The sequence below is a fragment of the Grampus griseus genome (assembly GCF_964374135.1).
Source record: "Grampus griseus genome assembly, chromosome: 11".
In the NCBI taxonomy this organism is placed as follows: Eukaryota; Metazoa; Chordata; class Mammalia; order Artiodactyla; family Delphinidae; genus Grampus; species Grampus griseus.
Window position 1 is genome coordinate 80,369,497 of NC_139005.1, and position 18,955 is coordinate 80,388,451.

The window sequence follows — 18,955 nt, forward strand, 5'->3', positions numbered from 1 at the left end:
CTACCAAATTTTAATGCTTGTTGAACATCTTTCTCAAATGGACAAGACAGGTGATAAAAATGACTTTTTCTCTGCTTATGGCAGACGACTGCCTAATGCCTCACCTCATCTTTCCAAAGTGCATTAATGAATTGTCAGGCCTCCAAGATGCCCACATGTTCATACAAACTCAACGTTCAGCTTCCAGCCCCTGTGTCCCTCTCCTCTGGGAGCCCTCACCCTGCTGGGGCCAGCAAAACTGCAGGAGAGCACAGACAGGATTTTACTGCAACCATTGGTTATGTCCTTGATTCTCCCTCTGAACTCAGACATCCTGGAGAGCAGTGTGGTGTGCCTGACTCACGGCAGGCACTCAATACATGTAGAAATATATTTTATGCAGACTTGCATAAGGTGTGGGATACCGCCGCATCAAATGTACGTTGTAAACCGAAAACTGGGACATAAATCCTCACACAGGTCTGACAGGAAAGAACAGAACCAGCCCCGTAACTGCTGGTGCTGCTCTCCTGCCCTTAGAAGCTAAGACTGACTGAACGTGTGCTAGACATGGACGTGTGTCATCTCACCGAATCCTTACAGTGACCCTAGGCAGCGGGTACTGCTGTTATCTCTATTTTATAGATGAGGAGACTGAGGATTACAGGCATTCTTGCCCAAACTATGAAACTAAGAGATGCCGACCTGGGATTCAAAACCAGGCTGATTCTAAAGGCGTCACCCCTAGACATGACATTTGATTTCCAGTTCTTTGGGAGGGGGCTATAACGAATACATGTACGAATGCTGCAAAACCACCTGTGAAAAAAGTCAGAATGACTACTTTCTTTCTAACTTCATAGAAAATGGGATTGATTTAAAGCTCTGATAACATCCATCCCCCTCAACCCTCAAAAAAATAGGGATGAGAGGAAAAAAGAGTGACAATTATTCTCTTAATATTCACCCACCTTTGGCTTTATGGCTTAGTTAATTCTCAACAGTTTATGCCAACGGAGAGGAGGTATGGATAAATGTAACCCAGCAGCAGTGTTAATCTTTTTTTTTTTTTTGGGCGGGGGAGGAGGTGGTATATAACGGCCACAGGACTGGGAGTGCTGCCGTGTTTTTTTTTGTTTGTTTTTTTAAATTTATTTGGCTGCACTGGGTCTTAGTTGCAGCATGCGGGATCTAGTTCCCAGACCAAGGATCGAACCCAGGCTCCCTGAATTGGGAGCGCAGAGTCTTAACCACTGGACCACCAGCAAAGTGCCATTTTTATTCCGTCACTCCTGCCACTGACTTGATGAGTTTCAGCTGCTGCAAGGGGCCAGGGAAAGGCTTCTACTTAAGTGTAGGTTGCTACTTTGTAAGTGGGAGACTAGCCAGGGAGTGTGACAGTCCCATCTTAAGGGCTCTATGCACTTCAGCATTTTCTTACATTGCCATTTATTTTCATAGTATCATAGTCCAACAGGTTGAGGGCCATTTTCAGTTGGAGAAAAGGAGAAACAGAATGAAAGAGACCACCTAGTTCCACGTACAGTATTAATTTCATTGTCAGAGGTCAACTAACATCAACGATAACGGAAGTTCTTTTGCACTTGTAAATTCCCACTCTGTGGGACAATCTCTGCAACATAAGCCATAAGTACTTTCCATTCGGAACCCTACGCTACTCCACGAAAAGAATCTCCGAGTTTAAGAAAGGGAGAAATGGGTGAAAGTGGTCAAAAGGCACAAACTTCCAGTTATAAGACAAATAAGTCCTAGGAATGCAATGTACAGCATGGTGGCTATAGTTAACAGTACCGTACAGGCGTACCTCGTTTTATTGCACTTTGAAGATATTGCTATTTTAAAAAATTGAAGGCTTGTGGCACCCTGCATTGAGCAAGTCTACTGGCTCCAGCTTTCTGACAGCACTTACTCATTTTGTGTTTCTGTGTCCCATTTTGGTAATTCTGGCAAGATTTCAAACTTTTTCATTATGATTATATTCCTTATGGTGAACTGTGATCAGACCTTTGATGTTACCATTACAAAAAGATTATGCCTCGCTGAAGGCTCAGATGATGGTTAGCATTTTTTAGCAATAAAGCATTTTTAAATTAAGGCATGTACATTGTTTTTTTAGACATGATGGTATTGCACACATAACAGGCTACAGTGCAGTGTACACATACTTTTTATATGCACTGGGAAACCAAAAAATTCATGTGACTTGCTTTATTGTGATATTCGATTCATTGCAGTAGTCTGGAACAGAACCTGCAGTATCTTTCAGGTATGCCTGTATTGTACATTTGAAAGTTGCTGACGGAGTAGATCTTAAAGTTCTTATCACACACACACACACAAAATGTGTAACTGTGTGAGGTGACGGATGCTAACTTATTGTGCTGATCATTTTGCAGCAATACATATATCAAATCCTTATGCTGTACATCTAAAATGAATACAGTGTTATATGTCAATTTTATCTCAATAAAACTGGAGAAAATTAAAGGGCTCCGGAATCTCACTTTCATTAGACTGATTATGACAGAGTGGTCGACTCTGGTGTTCTTCCCCTGCGCTTAGGTTTGCTGGTCCCTAGCGATGGAAACGACTATAAAATGCTGTCCCCCTGCGGACCATGGTTTCCTGCATTTTGTCATCTCTGTTTCTCCAGTTTAGATCCTTTCACGGCCCACATTCAGGCAAGAAGGCACAGGAAAGAGGGAGCCTCGTCTCCCCCACGCACCGCCCACCGGCATCAAGACTTTGACATTCTCTACACATTCCACAACCAGTCTAAGCCGTACACACTGAAGATGACAGGATTTGGGAGGTGCAAGTAAGAGAAAAATGAGCATGGTTAAAATTATCAAAGACTGCAAACATGTTCTTTATAGAGAAGTGAGAATTAGCCAGGGTTTAGCGGCAGTCATGGCTTTTAATGCTATTTAAACAAAATAAACCTTTCGTATTTTAGAACTAGGGAATGAGGTCCCTCCCAGATTTTTAAAATAAATCTGACAGTCTCGCAGAGAATGCATCAAAATCTTTCTAATCTACCTATCTCCATTCTATGTCCTAGAAATCTAGACGGAGTGAATAATACATAGAAGATGAGAGTTGCCAAATGATCTAGGTTGTATCGATCTCTTTCCTACGGTGGCCTTTTAAGGATGATCACTGCAGCCTTGGGATCTGGTGGCCGCTGAAATACTCATTCTCCCTCTTGTCATCTCAGCAGCATGGATTTCCCCTTCATTCATTTGAGATAAGAGTGCAGAAGAGAAAAGCTGAATCCGTTGTTTTAAGCCTGACAACTCCTGGTCTTGTAACACATTCTTTTTTCCTACACGGTCCTACTCTCTTCCCCCAAGTTTTCACTGCCTGGAAGGTGGAGGTCGGGCAGCCTCTTGTTCTGTAGTGGATGAGATGTGTCCCACTGGGGAGGTGACTAGAAATCAGCTGCCACCATAGTGAGTCTAGAATGCAGAGTAGGTCTGGAGCGCGCCGGTAGGTACATACTGGCTTTTCTTGGGAACCCTAATTCCCTTTCTGCTCTAGTCTTTTAAAATTTTCATCTACCTGTCATTAAAAACTGAAAATATCACAAGCTGAATTTAGCATAGATTCTAAGTCATGGAAACAAGCTTAGAGAAGATAAAGCGTAACATTTCCTGAAGTGTGTTCTGCAGAACACCACCTCCGTGAGAAGCTCTCCCCAAAAGAGGCTACCACGGCCAAATGAACTTGGGAAGCCAGGTTCACTCCACCCCCTCCCGGTGTCTGAGCCTATGAAGGGCTCCGCAAGGTCCCAGAGTCAAGGAACTACGTTAAATTCACGTGCTCTTATGAGTAGGGGGGCTTGGGCCTCCCTTCCAAGACCGCAGGATTTCTATGGAAAAAAGGCTCTGAATTTCAAATCCGACTCTCCGTAAACTGGAAGCCTCCTAGACATCATTGGGTTTTCTTGGTGATAAGAAATATTCATAAAAACTTCCTGTGACCCATAAAAGATCTACAAGGTCAAAGTAGCAATAACTGCAATTAAACATGTGCATGTACTCATACACATCAGCTGAAAGACTAAATGTATACTTAAGGTATTCTTTTCTTTTCTTTTGCCATTTGGGCAGCCTGGGGGACTGGTTCATACCAAAAGAATTTTAAGGCTTTGAGACTGGACTGAATATTGAACTGCCCTACATAAAGATACAAAATCCACGCTCAAAGAGGTTTTTTTTTAGTGCAAGCAAAGCCTGGTGCATCTCAAAATTGCTCGAAGGCCCACGTTAAGGCTGGTGGCCTTTGTTACTATTTTTGAAGTTAAACAAACTGTTCACCTAGAGAGGATTAAAATGGTGGATTTGTGATGTAAGACGAAAATCCTCTGGAGCTGAAACCAGACTCCTAACCTAGTGAACGTCTACGTTAAATCAAACATCTGGATGAAAAAACAAAAGGTGAAGCAATTCTCCGCTTGTTTTCCAAATGTATCAGGAACTTCATGTTGATCTTAAAACTAAACAGTTGACTGTTTTCCCCCACATTTCACTTCTGTATCCTGGCGTCGCATATACACACGCTTGAAAAACTCAAGAGGCCAGATGGCCCATGGGCATCATTTTTAGCTTCAATAGAGAACAATGTTTTGGATAGCCTTATGAAGGCAAATTATATATTACTCTAAAACCAATTTAGAAAGAAATGCTGCAATACCCAAGGGCAGGGTGGAATTCATCCTGACAATACTGGAATACTAATGTTGACATTCAATGAAAACACGATATAGATGCAATATACCAATAGAAGGCCTACAGAATCTATGCTTTCTTTCTATTGTTTCTATTTTATTTATTTTTTCTTCTATTTTTTTCAATTCTTTCACAAGGGCAGTGGGAAAACTTCGGACCATAAGTACACTTCTAGAAAATCTATCTTATGTCCTTTAGCAGAAAAAGTCCAGGCTGTGAACTGTGAGGTCAGCAGGCAAGGAGAGAGAACAGGTGGTGCGGGGGAAGCAAACACTGAACATGCATTATTTATGAACGCTCTACATACGTTCCTTCATTCCAATCCCAAAGAAAACCTGTAAGGTACAATCCCTGTGCCTGTTTTATAGACAAAGGAAATCAGGACTCAGAAAAGTCCTGCAACTCGTCTAAGACCAGGGAGCAGGCAGCGAGTTGGGATGTGAACTCTGAGCAGCCTGTTCTTTCTATGACACCAAGGCAAATCCCAGAGAAAGGGGTATCATGCAAACCAAAATGTATGTGGATAGAATGGAATTTCGCTGTTTTAAGAAACAATTGCGGGACTTCCCTGGTGATGCAGTGGTTGGGACTCCGAGCTCCCAATGCAGGGGGCCCAAGTTTGATCCCTGGTCAGGGAACTAGATCCCACACGCATGCTGCAACTAAGAAGCCTGCATGCCACAACTAAGGAGCCCACCTGCCACAACTAAGACCTGATGCAACCAAATAAATAAATATATTTTTAAAAATGCTTAAAAAAAGAAACAATTGCATTTCACAAGAATGGCAAGTTATGTCTAAGGCACCAGAAACCTAAATGCTGACATGGTTTTAATCAACACTGTTGATCCCATGCAAACAAACGCATCCAGAGCTATCTAGAGCAGCCTTTGAGGGTTTGGCTTTGCAGTCCTTACTGTTAACACAGACCACCTGTATATTATTCTCCTCATGCCTCTCAAAATAGAAAAAAAAATTAAAGGCACACAGCATTCTTTCCTGTTTTCAATCTTCACAACTTGAAAGGGATGGGCCACACGCAGCCTGATACAACGTTCTGGGCATGAGCCTAACATCCCTTAGGATGGGGTAAATTCTGGGTTACTGTGGTCCTTGGTCCATGGGAGTTTGTCAGAACTAAAAACGATTCCTTCAAGCAGTCTTGCCCATGACATTGAACTGTGGCCTCTCAAGAATCTATTATACTGCAGTTTCTGTGTAATTCTTTAAACGTGTGTATCTCAAAACTTGAGCAGAGCAGAACTGTCATATTAAAGTGACATTTTAGAATTCTTCTGATTACAAATTATTTCATGGTTGTAGCTGTCTCTGTTCTGTCTGCTTCAAATCTAGAATGCCCAATGTACTAAAATAGAGTTATCCTCGAGCAATTTGTACCATCCTGAAGGTACAAGAAGGAATACTTGTTATTTTCTAGAATTGCTTCCATTTTCCAAGTTTGTAATATATGGGCTAGTTTTTAGACTTAATGACAAACAGGACTATAGGTGTGTAACACCATAAGGACGTCATTACAAGACTAACTTCTGAATACGGGCCATATTCAAATGAACCAAACCTTGCTGTTCCCAATTATTATTTATAAATGTCTAATTTAACTACTATTCAATATAGAAAACCACAAATATTGTATGAAGCACTGAATTTATTTTTCCTCCAAACAAACCTAGACTATCATGCCCTACTACTTAGAAGTGGCTACCAAAGAAACCAGCAGACATAGCAAAGGAACAGAAAGGCTGGAAGACATTTACTATATTTTGGTACCAGAGAAAGAAAGGAACTCGTCTGATATGAAAAGTGAGGTTAGTAACTGAGCAATGACATTTCACATACTGGATAGAAGTGGAGTTCTAAATTTAATGAATGAACGAAAATACAGAAAAAACTCAGAAAAGCTGAGTCTGCAAAATACCTTACACCAGGTATACCTTAAAACTTGGTAAACAAGCCAAGCACCTAAATTGCAAGCTAGGCTTTCAATAACGTCCAGGTATATTCAGGGAAATACTTAGTTTGTCCAAAGAGGGTAGCTACTCACCACATCGAAGGCAGTAAACACGTGACAGTAGTGGTGATTGGACTTCAAATCTTTTGTGATATAAGCGAATGTTGAGAGGTCTTCTGGGTCCTGGGCAGCACAGGAGATATTACGAATTTCATGTTCAGCAATTATGTTCTGGAAGAAATGACACAAACGACCGTTGTTTTCCTCTGCAAACCAGCATATTTTAGAACCAAGGCAAATGATCTGGGAAGCAGTTGCTTTCCCTCGTCCTAGAATGTTCTAGAGCAGCAACATTCAAAGTGATTCAACACACTATCTGTGGGCAAAGGTACACCAGGTCTGGAAGGAATGCTTTCGTTTAATTAAAAACAACCTAAAATAGTCCTGTCCTGGAGCAGCAGTTCTCACATGGTGCTGTGTGCAGAAGCAGTCTGGGTGGCAGACACTTTAAAAAAATAGTAACTACTAAGCATTTCACTGTTTCCATTTTCCATGTAGAGTCAGCGCCGCCTCCTGCTAACTCTGTCTGGAAAGGATCACCTGCCATGTTGTTCTGCCTGCCGGGAGGCTGATCCCTCACCATCTTTTACCTGTTGTCTTGTGCCTGGCCCCTAGCTCCTCAGAGCCAAGGCAGGTAGGCGAGGGCGCGTCAAGGCGCTCTCTCATGAAGACTCCATGGAGACTAAGGTGTAAGGGTGGGATGAGGGAAACACCACGCTGCATGCTAGATGCAGCGCCCCGTGGATGACAACGCTTTGCTAACTATACCCGCTGTGTATCATTATGAGTGGTGCTGTGGTTATCCTCATCATCAGCTCACAGGTGGCGAAACCAGTACTCAGACAGTGTAAGTTATGCAGGGCAGGTAGTGGAACTGGGCCTGATGTTGCAATACCTCTCAGCCCCACCTCTCTCTCACTGGTTGAACATAATTTCATTTTTTCTCTCGGCTAGCACTTTTTCAAGCCATCTCCCTGCCAGCCCCCTCATCCCAACTTGCCTCTAAGAATAATCGGTGGGAGGTAACTGAGGAAAGGTTTAAGTACCATTATCCCGAAGCACAAAATAACCAAGGAGCATCACCTGGGCTGCAAACCCAGCCAGAAACTTCTTTTGATACACTGATGTATTTCAGAAGCAAAAGATTTCACATAATCATGCAAACATTTCTTAACCTCACAATATCCCATTTATGTTTGTGCAGTTGTCATAGATCTAAAACACTCAATGCTTTAGTTACCCTAATTACTTTGTAACTGCACAGTCTTAAATAACCTGAGCGAATGTAATGCTCCGTGTATACCCATCAATGCCTAAAATTGCTTACAAAACGCCGTTTCCTGCCAGCGCCCCTGGCAAGTACTTCACGCCCCTCACTCTACTGAGCTACGTGGTTGGTAAGCAATTACAGAATTAACACATAAAAGAAAATTAAATTAAGACGTTCTTCACAGTGACCCTGTATGTTGACGCTACATGCAGCGCTGTCAGAAATAACTCAAATTGAAATCAGAATCCCATAAACAAGTAACATCCTATCGCAAGACAGAGTTTCAAAATAGAAGGTGCCGATCCTCTTCTGGCATCCAGATAGCATTTCTCCAAGGAGAAAACTAAATTAGGAGCTCGGTGAGTCTTAAATTTAAAATTAATGAGCTCTGCGTGGTCCTTATAGGTATGTTAGCAGGTGCTGAGAGCCTCCGCCATCATTTTAATTGGGGGCTGCTATTACTTCGGGAAGCCTGTGGATTTGGTCTCACCTATCCAGGATCCACTATTACTGAAAATAGAGCATTGGCTCCAAATTTTAACTAAATTGGCATTTTGTGTTCTTGAGACTTTCTTTTTTACTAGCATAAGGTTGATCAGCTTCTCGGGAAAGTGTTAACAGTGAAGTGCCCTGTGATTTTCATTGCACTGAATTCCCTGAATCTTGCCAATTCACAAGATGTCACTCCTGACAATTTTCAGTGGTGTGTGACAGCACTGTGGCCCAGGGAAAAATTGTTAAGTAGGCAAAGTGTATCTTTGGAGATCTCTCTTAATTATGAACCGCATGTTTGCATCCTCCCCAAGTGTGTATCTTGAAATTCTAGCCCCCCAGTGTGATGCTGCTTGGAGGTGGGCCTTTAGGATGTGATTAGGTCATGAGGGTGGAGCTCTTGTGAATGCTATTAGTGCCTTTACAAGACAAGGCAAGAGAGCTAGCTGGCTCTCTCTGCCGTGTGAGAACACAGCAGAAAGACGGCCACTTATGAAGCAGGGAGTGGGGGCTCTCATCAGACACTGAATCTGCTGGTGACTTCATCTTGGACTTTCCAGCCTCCAAAACTGTGAGAAATAAATATTCATGGTTTAAGCAACCCAGTCTGTGGTAATTTACTATAGTGCTAAGACATTTTTCCTCTTTCTGGGTCCTCCCTCCCAATTTTCTGGAAACTGGCCCCCTCTTCTCTAATCTCCAGGAGCCCAGGGCTGTCTTTTAAACTCCGAGGCCTGCCCTCCTCTGTGTTGCTCCATGTCCCCAAATCAGCCTCCTCTCCCACTGCTGAAACTTTAATTCCTCTGTTCCCATGGTCTAAACTAGAGGAAAGGCAAGCTAATACAGACATTCTACAATCAGTTAAGAATAACTCACGTTATTGGCACTCAGTCATCCTAATTGGCACTTTAAAAATTTGCTTTTAAATGAATTCATAGCAATGGACTGTGTAGGGAGGTATTTTGAACAGAACTTCCTAATATATCCGTGGTGCTAGAACGTGGTGAGGACCTGGGATCTCACTACTGATGTAACTGAGCAGCGGCCTTCTCAGGACATACCCCTCCCTCATGCCCTCTGCTGCACCTCCTCTCAGAAGTACCCAGATAACAGTATCTCATGCATATTCCCTGAGTTTTTCAGAGGCTCAAAACCACCACAAAAAGGAAGAAATTAACTACTGATGATCGTGAGCACGTAGCCCCCAGACCTTCCAGTGCCTAAGGATTGATCACCATCAACCAATCAGAAAACTGTGCATGAGCTGATCACATACCCTGGGACGCCCCTCCCTTACCTGGCCTTTAAAAATGTTTTGCTGAAACCCTTTGAGGAGCTTGGAGATTTGGGGGGCATGCGCCACCCGTTCCCCTTGCTCGGCCCTGCAATAAACCTTTCTCTGCTCCGAACTCTGACCTTCGGTTTGCTTAGCCTCACTGTGCATCGGGCACACAAATGTGCATTAGGCAACACTGAGACACTGCCAGCAGTCTGCACTGCCCACCTCTGCAGAGCAGTGAGGCTAGTTCTCCACGTGTACGACGATTCCAAGGCTAAGGATACTACAGCTGGAGACAGGATGGAGACTGCACAGTTTCCTCCTTGGAGAAGTCAAGGAAGGATACATTCTTTCCACCCTGTCATTAGTGGCGCCTCCATACATTAAAAGCTGACATCATCATGAGGTACAGGTGATGTTCCTCAGTTTACAGTGGACGCCTTCATGCAGCTGAGCCTCCATATCTAAGCACCTTCTAAGGAGACGAGGGCTTTTAAAAGGCTCAAGCCAGGACTGGGGTCACCCTGTCGCTTCTTTGGCTAGAAAATGTGGCAGCTCAGTACCCTTCAGCAGGGAGTGGTTCTTTTTCTTGTCTGTTGCCTTTCATCATGTAGAGAAACAGCTAAAGAGGTATCTGGCTGGTGGGTGTAGAAGAGACTTGTTTGGTTCAGCCAATTAACAGAGACGGTCTCAGAAGGGGGTGTGATAACGAAGTGATGGGCCTAGAAACTGGCCTCTCCCTGCTTCCCTCACTCCTGACTACGACAGGTAGGCCCCTTCTCTGAGTCTCCTCCACAGGCCAGGCCTTTTATGAGGGAGACAATGCAGCACCCGTCCAGAGAGCACCCCACATAGAGGCAGCAGCCTGGTCGGGGGCTACCTGGAGGAGACCTGCAGAGAGGGTGGTGCAGATGAGGACAGCACACACTCTTAACTTGACTCTGAGCTTTTTAGAAACATGTGCTATAAAAAACAACTGGCACTTGTTTAGGCAAAAGTTCCAAGTTAATCTGTGCCTAAAAAAATAGCATAAGCCCTGTTTGAAGCTGACATTCAAAACAAACTGGGCTTCCCTGGTGGCGCAGTGGTTTAGAATCCACCTGCCAATGCAGGGGACACAGGTCGAGCCCTGGTCTGGGAAGATCCCACATGCTGTGGAGCAACTAAGCCCGCACCACAACTACTGAGCCTGCGCTCTAGAGCCCACGAGCCACAACTGCTGAGCCCATGTGCCACAACTGCTGAAGCCCGAGTGCCTAGAGCCCATGCTCCACAACAAGAGAAGCCACCGCAATGAGAAGCCCGCGCACCGCAATGAAGAGTAGCCCCCGTTCGCCGCAACTAGACAAAGCCCACGCACAACAATGAAGACCCAACGCAGCCAAAAATAAATAAAATAAATAAATTAAAAACAAACTAACAAACCAACCCAGGCACTGCATTGTTCCTAATCTAGCTGGATGAGAAGACTGAGGAGGGGGTCACAGCAGGAAGGCAAAATGCAACCCACCTTCAGCCAGGCACTGGATGTGCGGACGGTGTCGCTTCTTGGGAGACCCTGCTGATCTGAAGATGGGTCTGGAGCTAAGCAGTTGCAGCCCTCTTGGCAGAATGCCATGCTGACGTACCTCTGGGCTACGGATCTACAGAAAGCTGGTGTGATTTACCTGTAACATTTTAGTATAGATCTAATCCAAGTTCCATTTTTAATTCAAGATCATTTTCCGCTTCTTCCTTCTTACCAGGTTTAGTGATTCAATTCATTTCCCAGGTTGCTAGGTAACAGGTTTACAAGTTTACAGCTAGGCACCTAACCCTTCCCCATGAACTCAGCCAAAGCTGGTACTTTATATTAGAGTAAAAGGAAAGAAGTGCTTTGCTGGAGGGTACATCTTTCACACAGTCTAATGGGGGCTAAAAGGAGGGGAAAAGTCATTAACACCTAATTAAGCATCCACTGCATGTCAAACGGACTGGTGGAAGGTCGCATGAAGTGAAAGTGAAAAAGCGTTAGGTTAGGGAGTGGGAAAGTTAAGTTTTAGTCCTTCTCCATGACCAGCTAGCTGTGTGACTGCAGGGCAGTCACTTAGTGAAGGTCTGAGGCCTTCGATTACGTCCAGTGCAGGATGAACACCCCCTCTATCTGACCAGGGTAGGGTTACAGAGATGCGGCGGTTAGGAGAGGACCGGTTAACAATAAAGTACAGGGGACTTCCCTGGTGGCGCAGTGGTTAAGAATCCGCCTGCCAATGCAAGGGACATGGGTTTGAGCCCTGGTCCGGGAAGATCCCACATAATGCGGAGCAACTAAGCCCGTGCGCCACAACTACTGAGCCTGCGCTCTAGAGCTTGCGAGCCACAACTACTGAGCCCGTGTGCCACAACTACTGAAGCCTGTGTGCCTAGAACCCGTGCTCTGCAACAAAAGAAGCCACTGCAATGAGAAGTCCGTGCACCGCGACAAAGAGTAGCCCCCACTCGCCACAGCTAGAGAAAGCCCGTGTGCAGCGACGAAGACCCAACGCAGCCAATAAATAAATAAATATAAATTTAAAAAAATGATGAGCATCTGAAAAAAAAGAAAGCATCAAACATGAACAATAAGCTGTGACTTCTGGTTGTGTCTTACTACAGGCTTAGTGCTCACAAGCACCACAAACTGTGAGGTCTTCACAGATGTCTATGCGTCACAAGTCCTTCACTTCAAATCAAAGTGGTTCCCCCCAGATGCTTGCCAGGGGAGGAATCTCTGGTACAAACCGAAAGCAGGACCTGGAGTTTATCAATCTGCTCCTTTCCTGCTGTGGGTCTTAATTTAGAGGCTGGTCTTTGTACAGGACCAAGTGGCACGCACGATGCCACTGCAGACACTGCTGGATGAGCACAGTTCCTTTCATACCACAACCTGAGGAAGACTCTTCAACACTGGCTCCTCTGTGCCCCCTGAAACCAGGCCTTCAGCCCTGGCTGGCGGTGTTTCTCAGTCTTCCCCAAACTCCACCAACGCAGCTCTACACCGTTTCTTTCTTCCACCTTCTAATACAAGCTCTCTGCTTTAGGCTTCTCACACACTCCTAGACCACGGCCCCGAGTCACCCACCCTCTCCCTATCCACCATTAGACTGGGGTAGGTCACTACATCACAGGACACTGGGATGGGGACCCTGTGCAGCCCCAGTGTTGAAGTCGATGTCCCCAAACTCCTAAAACAGCCAGGCACACGTTGTCATATAGTCACAGAGAGGCTGGTTCCACCTGCTACCAACATATGCACTTTGCCTTTGCTCTGGATTCTGAAAACAGGCTGAGGACCACACTGCAAGGGCTTGAAAGAAATGCGGGCCTTCTTTATTTAGTGCCTTTATTCACACAATTATCTTTTGCGTCTCTTTCATTGCTTAGATTTCCAGAGTAGTCATTAGTGAGCAGAGATCTATGAATAACTCATCTAAGTACTGGCCACTGAAACAGAAGCATTCCCTCAAAGTCTGGGAGATCAAGATCTAGGGCCCTTGATGTGTCTGTAAGCAAAATGCCACAGGGCCGATAGCGCTCTCTCCTTCCTCTGATGGTGGAGAGTGGGTTAGAGAGGATGCAGTTAATACAGACGCACCCAGTCATACCACCATCTTCATAGGATGACAGCCTTAAGACTCTGGAAACTTCTCAGGGCAAATACCACTTGCTCAGAAACTGTCAGAATCCAAGTCTGCTAAGGCTGTTAATCTAAGAGAGCGTCAGACTCATAAGCTGATAACATATTGCCATTCATGTTTTTCAAGTGCAAATGGGGTAGAGACAGTTGCTCCAGGTTAGGTAAAAAAAAATCCAAATGCCAAAGCCTTTCTTGAAATTTAGATAACAGTGAAAGCAATGCTATCTTCAGTCAGAGTTCCATAAAGTTTAGAAACTTTTAAAGCCGACTGACTATAATCTAGGGCTAAAGGAAGTTTGTGCACCAGCACCTAAAGTTGCTTCCAAGAAATAAAAAGGCAAATCAACTGGGATTTTTCTGATCAGAGTTTCCATAACTGTAATCTGACAGCAGTAACTGTCAATGACATATTGCCGGGTTGGAGCATCATTCCACGGAAGGCATCTGACTCTGAGTGTGCTTTGGGTGTCATCAACTAGCAGGACCAGACTGAGTTACCAGCTTTCGGCTTGAGTTTCAGAACTGCTTCTAAACCTGGGAGGTGGTTCTAAGTAGACCTGGGGAGCTTGGCCTTATCTGCCTGCTGACGTGGCAATCTTCTTCATTACAGAAAACAAACTGGGAAGGCTTTGAACTGGTCGATTCAGAAGCTCAGGTTTATTATAGATGGTCAAGGGTCACTGCCCACGGGACGTTTCCCTGGATCTAAATCCAGCTGCCGTGGTCCTAAATTTCCATTGTTTAAATTCACCTGTTTCATGACTTTTGTTTCCTTTCTCCAGAGTGGAGCGGGTCCAGCTGGGAGGACTAGGTAGGCAGTCCAGAAAACAAATGGTGTTTACCAATGGGCATCACCTCATTTCCCCTATTTCTACACTTTTTTGGTTGGAAGGACGTAAGATGAAATTGCAGGACATGTGGGGGTTTTGGAGGAGGAGCAGGTCAGGTTTGAATTGATGGAGGGTGAGAGTGGTCATACCCGAGTTTTCTAGTCTAGCACCTGCACTCTGTCACCTTTGCCAAGAAAGGACACTTTCTAAGTAAAATGCAACCCAGATGTCTACACTTGCCCTCAGGGCCCACAAGCTGTTCCCACTGTGAGCACAAAGTCACCGCAGAGTCACAGCACGGCCTGAGCTTCTTTTCTGATTGTGTCTCTTAAGAAAACAATACGGTTGGAACCCTCGCTTCCATCTCAATAGTTGAGAACGAAATGCAATTATATGATGTAAACGCCAGAGCATGGGTTCCCTGTGTCAGGTATTCATTACATACATCAAAAGAAAGGACAGGCCTATCTCTGGAGCAATGAAAAGACAAATGTTCTAGCCCTTCACCTGGTAACATACACTTCCTCTGGTGGAGGAATGATGACACTGGTACATTTTCACACTAGACATGATTTTTTTTCTGTTTTAATATTCTCTGGATCCAAAGGGACATGCCAGGTACTGAGTGGCCATAGTCTACTAAGGAAGGTACCAGGGAAAAGTGAAAGCAAAGTATGTGTAGGAATCCTAGATCAAGCCCCCAAATGCGATGTGCCCCCCTGTGTGTGTGTGTGAGTGTGTGTGTGAGTGTGTGTACAGTTGTTTTAGGGATCATGAAAGTCAGGGGTGAGGAGTGATTAAAATGGGGGAGGTTGGGTATGATGGGAAGCAACGGATTTTAGATCATTGACTCAGGACTGTATCTGGTGTCTAAACCAAAGAGAGGTGCGGTACCCACCTTATTTGTTGCATCAATAAATTTGACTCCTTTATAAGAGACTGAAAGGATAATAGTAGGGACCTTCTTCATTTGCTCTGTAGACTTCTGAAATTAAAATTAGAACGCTGTTAGAGCAGTCTGTGTTCCATGGCAACTGCAGCACATAATTCTTTCTCTTGAAAGATAAAAATGAGCTCAAGCTAAAAACAATACACACACACACACACACATCAAACACACACCAAACACACTCTAATTTAAATGTATGTCTCTCCTCCTGGGCTTAGCTACGGTTTGGGTTTATAAAGTATCTGCTTTGCACTTGAGGATCTAAAAAGAGCTCGTTCCGCTGCTCCATGTGGGTGAAGGAATACGCCCTCTCCCTGACCCCAAGGGGAGAAATGAACCGCTCTGTCCCCTATGCAATTTCAAACAACTATTCTTTTGACTAGAGTTAAGCCACGTCAGATTGAACTCTAAGGATGAGTTTAGCATTAACAAAATACATGCCACCTCTCCCCATTTCTTCCTAGTCTCTCTCTTTCTTCAAGGCACAAGGCATGCCTGAATACGTACTTAAAACAGGGATCTAAAATACATCATTGTGGGGACTTCCCTGGTGGTCCAGTGGTTAAGACTTTGCCTTCCAATGCACGGGGTGTGGGTTTGACCCCTGGTCGGGAAACTAAGATCCCACATGCCTCGTGGCCCAAAAACCAAAACATAAAAACAGAAGCAATATTGTAGCAAATTCAATAAAGACTTTAAAAATGGTGCACATCAAAAAGACCTTTAAAAAAAAAACATCGTGGGGCTTCCCTGGTGGCGCAGTGGTTGAGAGTCCGCCTGCCGATGCAGGGGACACGGGTTTGTGTGTCCGGGAAGATCCCACATGCCGCGGAGCGGCTGGGCCTGTGAGCCATGGCCGCTGAGCCTGCGCGTCCGGAGCCTGTGTTCCGCAGCGGGAGAGGCCACAACGTTGAGAGGCCCGCGTACCACAAAAAAACAAAAAACAAAAAACATCGTTGTGAATTTTTCTTGGACCTGGCCAAATCTATAAAAGCTGATAGTTTACAGCAGAATTGCTCATGGCCACATAGGATATAATACCACTCCATGACAACTGAGCCCTCGGGGGCAGGCTGTATTATCAGCCACAGCAAAACCGGACAGTGCAGGCAACCTACTTTATCATTCAGAGCTGCTGTAATCCCTTAGGCTAAGTTCTTACGATAGATGTTCACAATGGTTGAATGTGCTTACAGTTTGCAGCTTCTACAGTTTTATGCATCTGCAAAAAGTTTCTCTGTAATTTAGCAACTGCCTTTTCTGGTTAGTTTCATCATTCATCACAGGTCACTCACAGTCTGTTTACTTCATTTCCTGCTGTGGATACTCCTAATAATCACATTAAACATCAAGAAGAACCTACCTGACAGTTAGCCTGATGGATTTTCCAGACAAGACAGGTGAGAACATAATAGGAGAGAAAATACATAAAAAGGTGAGAGGAAACCATTTCAGTAATTCACAGACAGCACAGACTCATTAAACGGTAAAGAGAATAGGCTCTACAGATATATGTTGATGCAGGGAAACTGTAATTTTAGAGATTACTGCAGGCTTTTCCAGACCCTGTCTCTCCTCTGCTTTTACTGTTTTCTCATCGTTCTGTTTATTGCATTGCACAGTCGTCTGATGACTGACATGCAAGAGCCTTCTGCTTTGAGTGTTCCACAACCAGCTGTCTTATGTATATTAAGGAAACCGAGAAAAATATGAACTTTCTTGATTTCTTCATTTATTATTACCCATTTTCCATTTTTAAACTCTGAAAATGTGACCAGAATGAAAGAAGGTTGGAGAGTGTGAATGAAACTCATTGAACTCAATAATGATAATTACATTTCATCTTTCACTTGAGCCATGGAAAAGGTGCTTCTCATTTTCCTGGTTGTTTTTGACACATCTTTTTGATAGCTACTATATCCGCATCAAAGACAAAGAAAATGGATTACTGAGAGTATTACTATTTAATATTAACTGTTTCATACAGTATAGAAAAAAGCAGCTCCCTCGAAGTGCTTTTTAACTAGTTTTAAAATTACCCAGACTCAACAGTTTTCTTTTGTGATTGCCGAAAAGAGATATTATGAAATTGGAATGTAAGGATACTTTTATCTTTTTTAATGCTTTATCCAACCAACTCTTAACAATGTGCAAGATTAAGTGAAGGCAAGGCTAGAGGAAATAACATGCAGTGTGCTGACTGTAAGGCAAGGCCGTGGGCTGAATCTGTAGAGACGGGGAAGGAACAGGCAGTGGTTTGGTGGACTGTGTGTGTGTGTGTGTGTGTGTGTGTGTGTGTGTGAAGAATTCTTTGCAAAGAGTAACAATGGGTTTTAACAAATCACCTCGCTCATCTCTTGCTGTGAGTACATTCTCGTGGACAGATCTATCTGTAACATGAAATAATATACACCTAACCCAAGGTTAAAATACCAACACTTCATGTAGTATCAAGAAAAACCCCCTAAAGAAAAGAGAAAAACCCATTTCTCATTCATTGAGCAATTGAGTGGTTATACTGGGTAGGCGGCCCATGTGCTGGAAAAATGCAGAGTCTTCTTTGGGGGATGTCACACAGACCTCAGACTGTGTGCAGACTCAGGTCTGCTGAGAGTGGTTGTCTAGTGCCGTGTTGAGAAGGATTCTGAGCCTGTGTCTGGGCTCTGTCGTAAAGAGGGTTGGGAACGTCTGCCATGGGAGAGGGAGAGGAAGGGGCACATGAAGCACACGTCACCGTTCCTGGCTTGGTCTGATACGGAGAGCAGCTATAACGCAAATGGTGACAAATGGGACAGAGATGTGAACAGAATGCTTCCAGAGTGCTGAGCAGGGAGAGCCTCACTCTGCACGAGGAGGTGGGCAAGTCCTCATCCATTCATTCAACTAACACCGGCTGCCCGCTAGGGGTGACCGACCTGGCTCTTAAAGGTTGGATAGGAATTTTCCATGTGGCAGAAGAGGACACAGAGGCTGTTTTAGCCGCAGAATCAACACACACATAAACATCTGGAAATGAGAAATAATATAGTGGGTTTGGGTAATTGGTGGGAGATGAGGCTGGTACAATAGGTTTGGAAGACTGTGACTTACTCCACCAAGCTGGGATCCACTGGAAGCTTTTAAGTAGGATCAGATCTCTGTTGCAAAAAGATAGTTCTGGTGGTTGGATGGACTGGAATAGCTAGAGGCTGAATGCAGGGAGGCAGGAAGCTGTGGTGTAAATTCAATTGAGAGAACCTAAGCACCTGAGTTGAAGTAGATGCTCTGGAGAATGGAAGGGGGGGCCACCATTCTGATAAAGAAGAATCACGAGGACCTGCTGACTGATCCGGACAGAAGATGGGCGAGCGGGAGGACCGCGGACAAAGAGGCCGTCAGCCGACATAGGAACCCTGGAGGGGGATGTGCGTTCGCATGAAACCCTCTCGAATGTGATAATCCTGTGGGGATGTCCACTAGAAAACTGGAAATAAGCATTTTCAGATCTGGAAATCCAACCACATTGAGGGGGTGGCTGAGGATATGGAAGCAGATAAAGTGGCTCAAAGAGTGAACTAGAGGAGGTCTAAGAATCATCCCTCAGGGGATGGTTAATACTTAATGGGTAAGAAGAGTCAATGAAGGAGTCTGAAACCTGACAGCAGTATCACAAGTCCAGAAGAAGATTCCTTAGAAGGTGGGAGCAGTGCCTGATGCCAGGAAGACTAAAAAGGCCTAAAAA

The 18,955-nt window shown here is 44.4% G+C and overlaps 1 protein-coding gene across 18 annotated transcripts in view; it reads right to left on the reverse strand.

The window, feature by feature from the left end:
- The window catches only part of ANKS1B (ankyrin repeat and sterile alpha motif domain containing 1B), a gene marked incomplete at both ends in the record, with an annotated part of 1,159,914 nt that overhangs the window by 21,845 nt on the left and 1,119,114 nt on the right, over positions 1 to 18,955 (reverse strand). For all 18 annotated transcript variants that reach the window (XM_082666412.1, XM_082666409.1, XM_082666411.1 and 15 more), the window contains 3 exons: positions 6,793 to 6,930; positions 15,184 to 15,270; positions 16,598 to 16,609. In XM_082666412.1, coding sequence (XP_082522538.1) covers positions 6,793 to 6,930; positions 15,184 to 15,270; positions 16,598 to 16,609 — 237 coding nt within the window. The remainder of the gene's footprint in view (positions 1 to 6,792; positions 6,931 to 15,183; positions 15,271 to 16,597; positions 16,610 to 18,955) is intronic.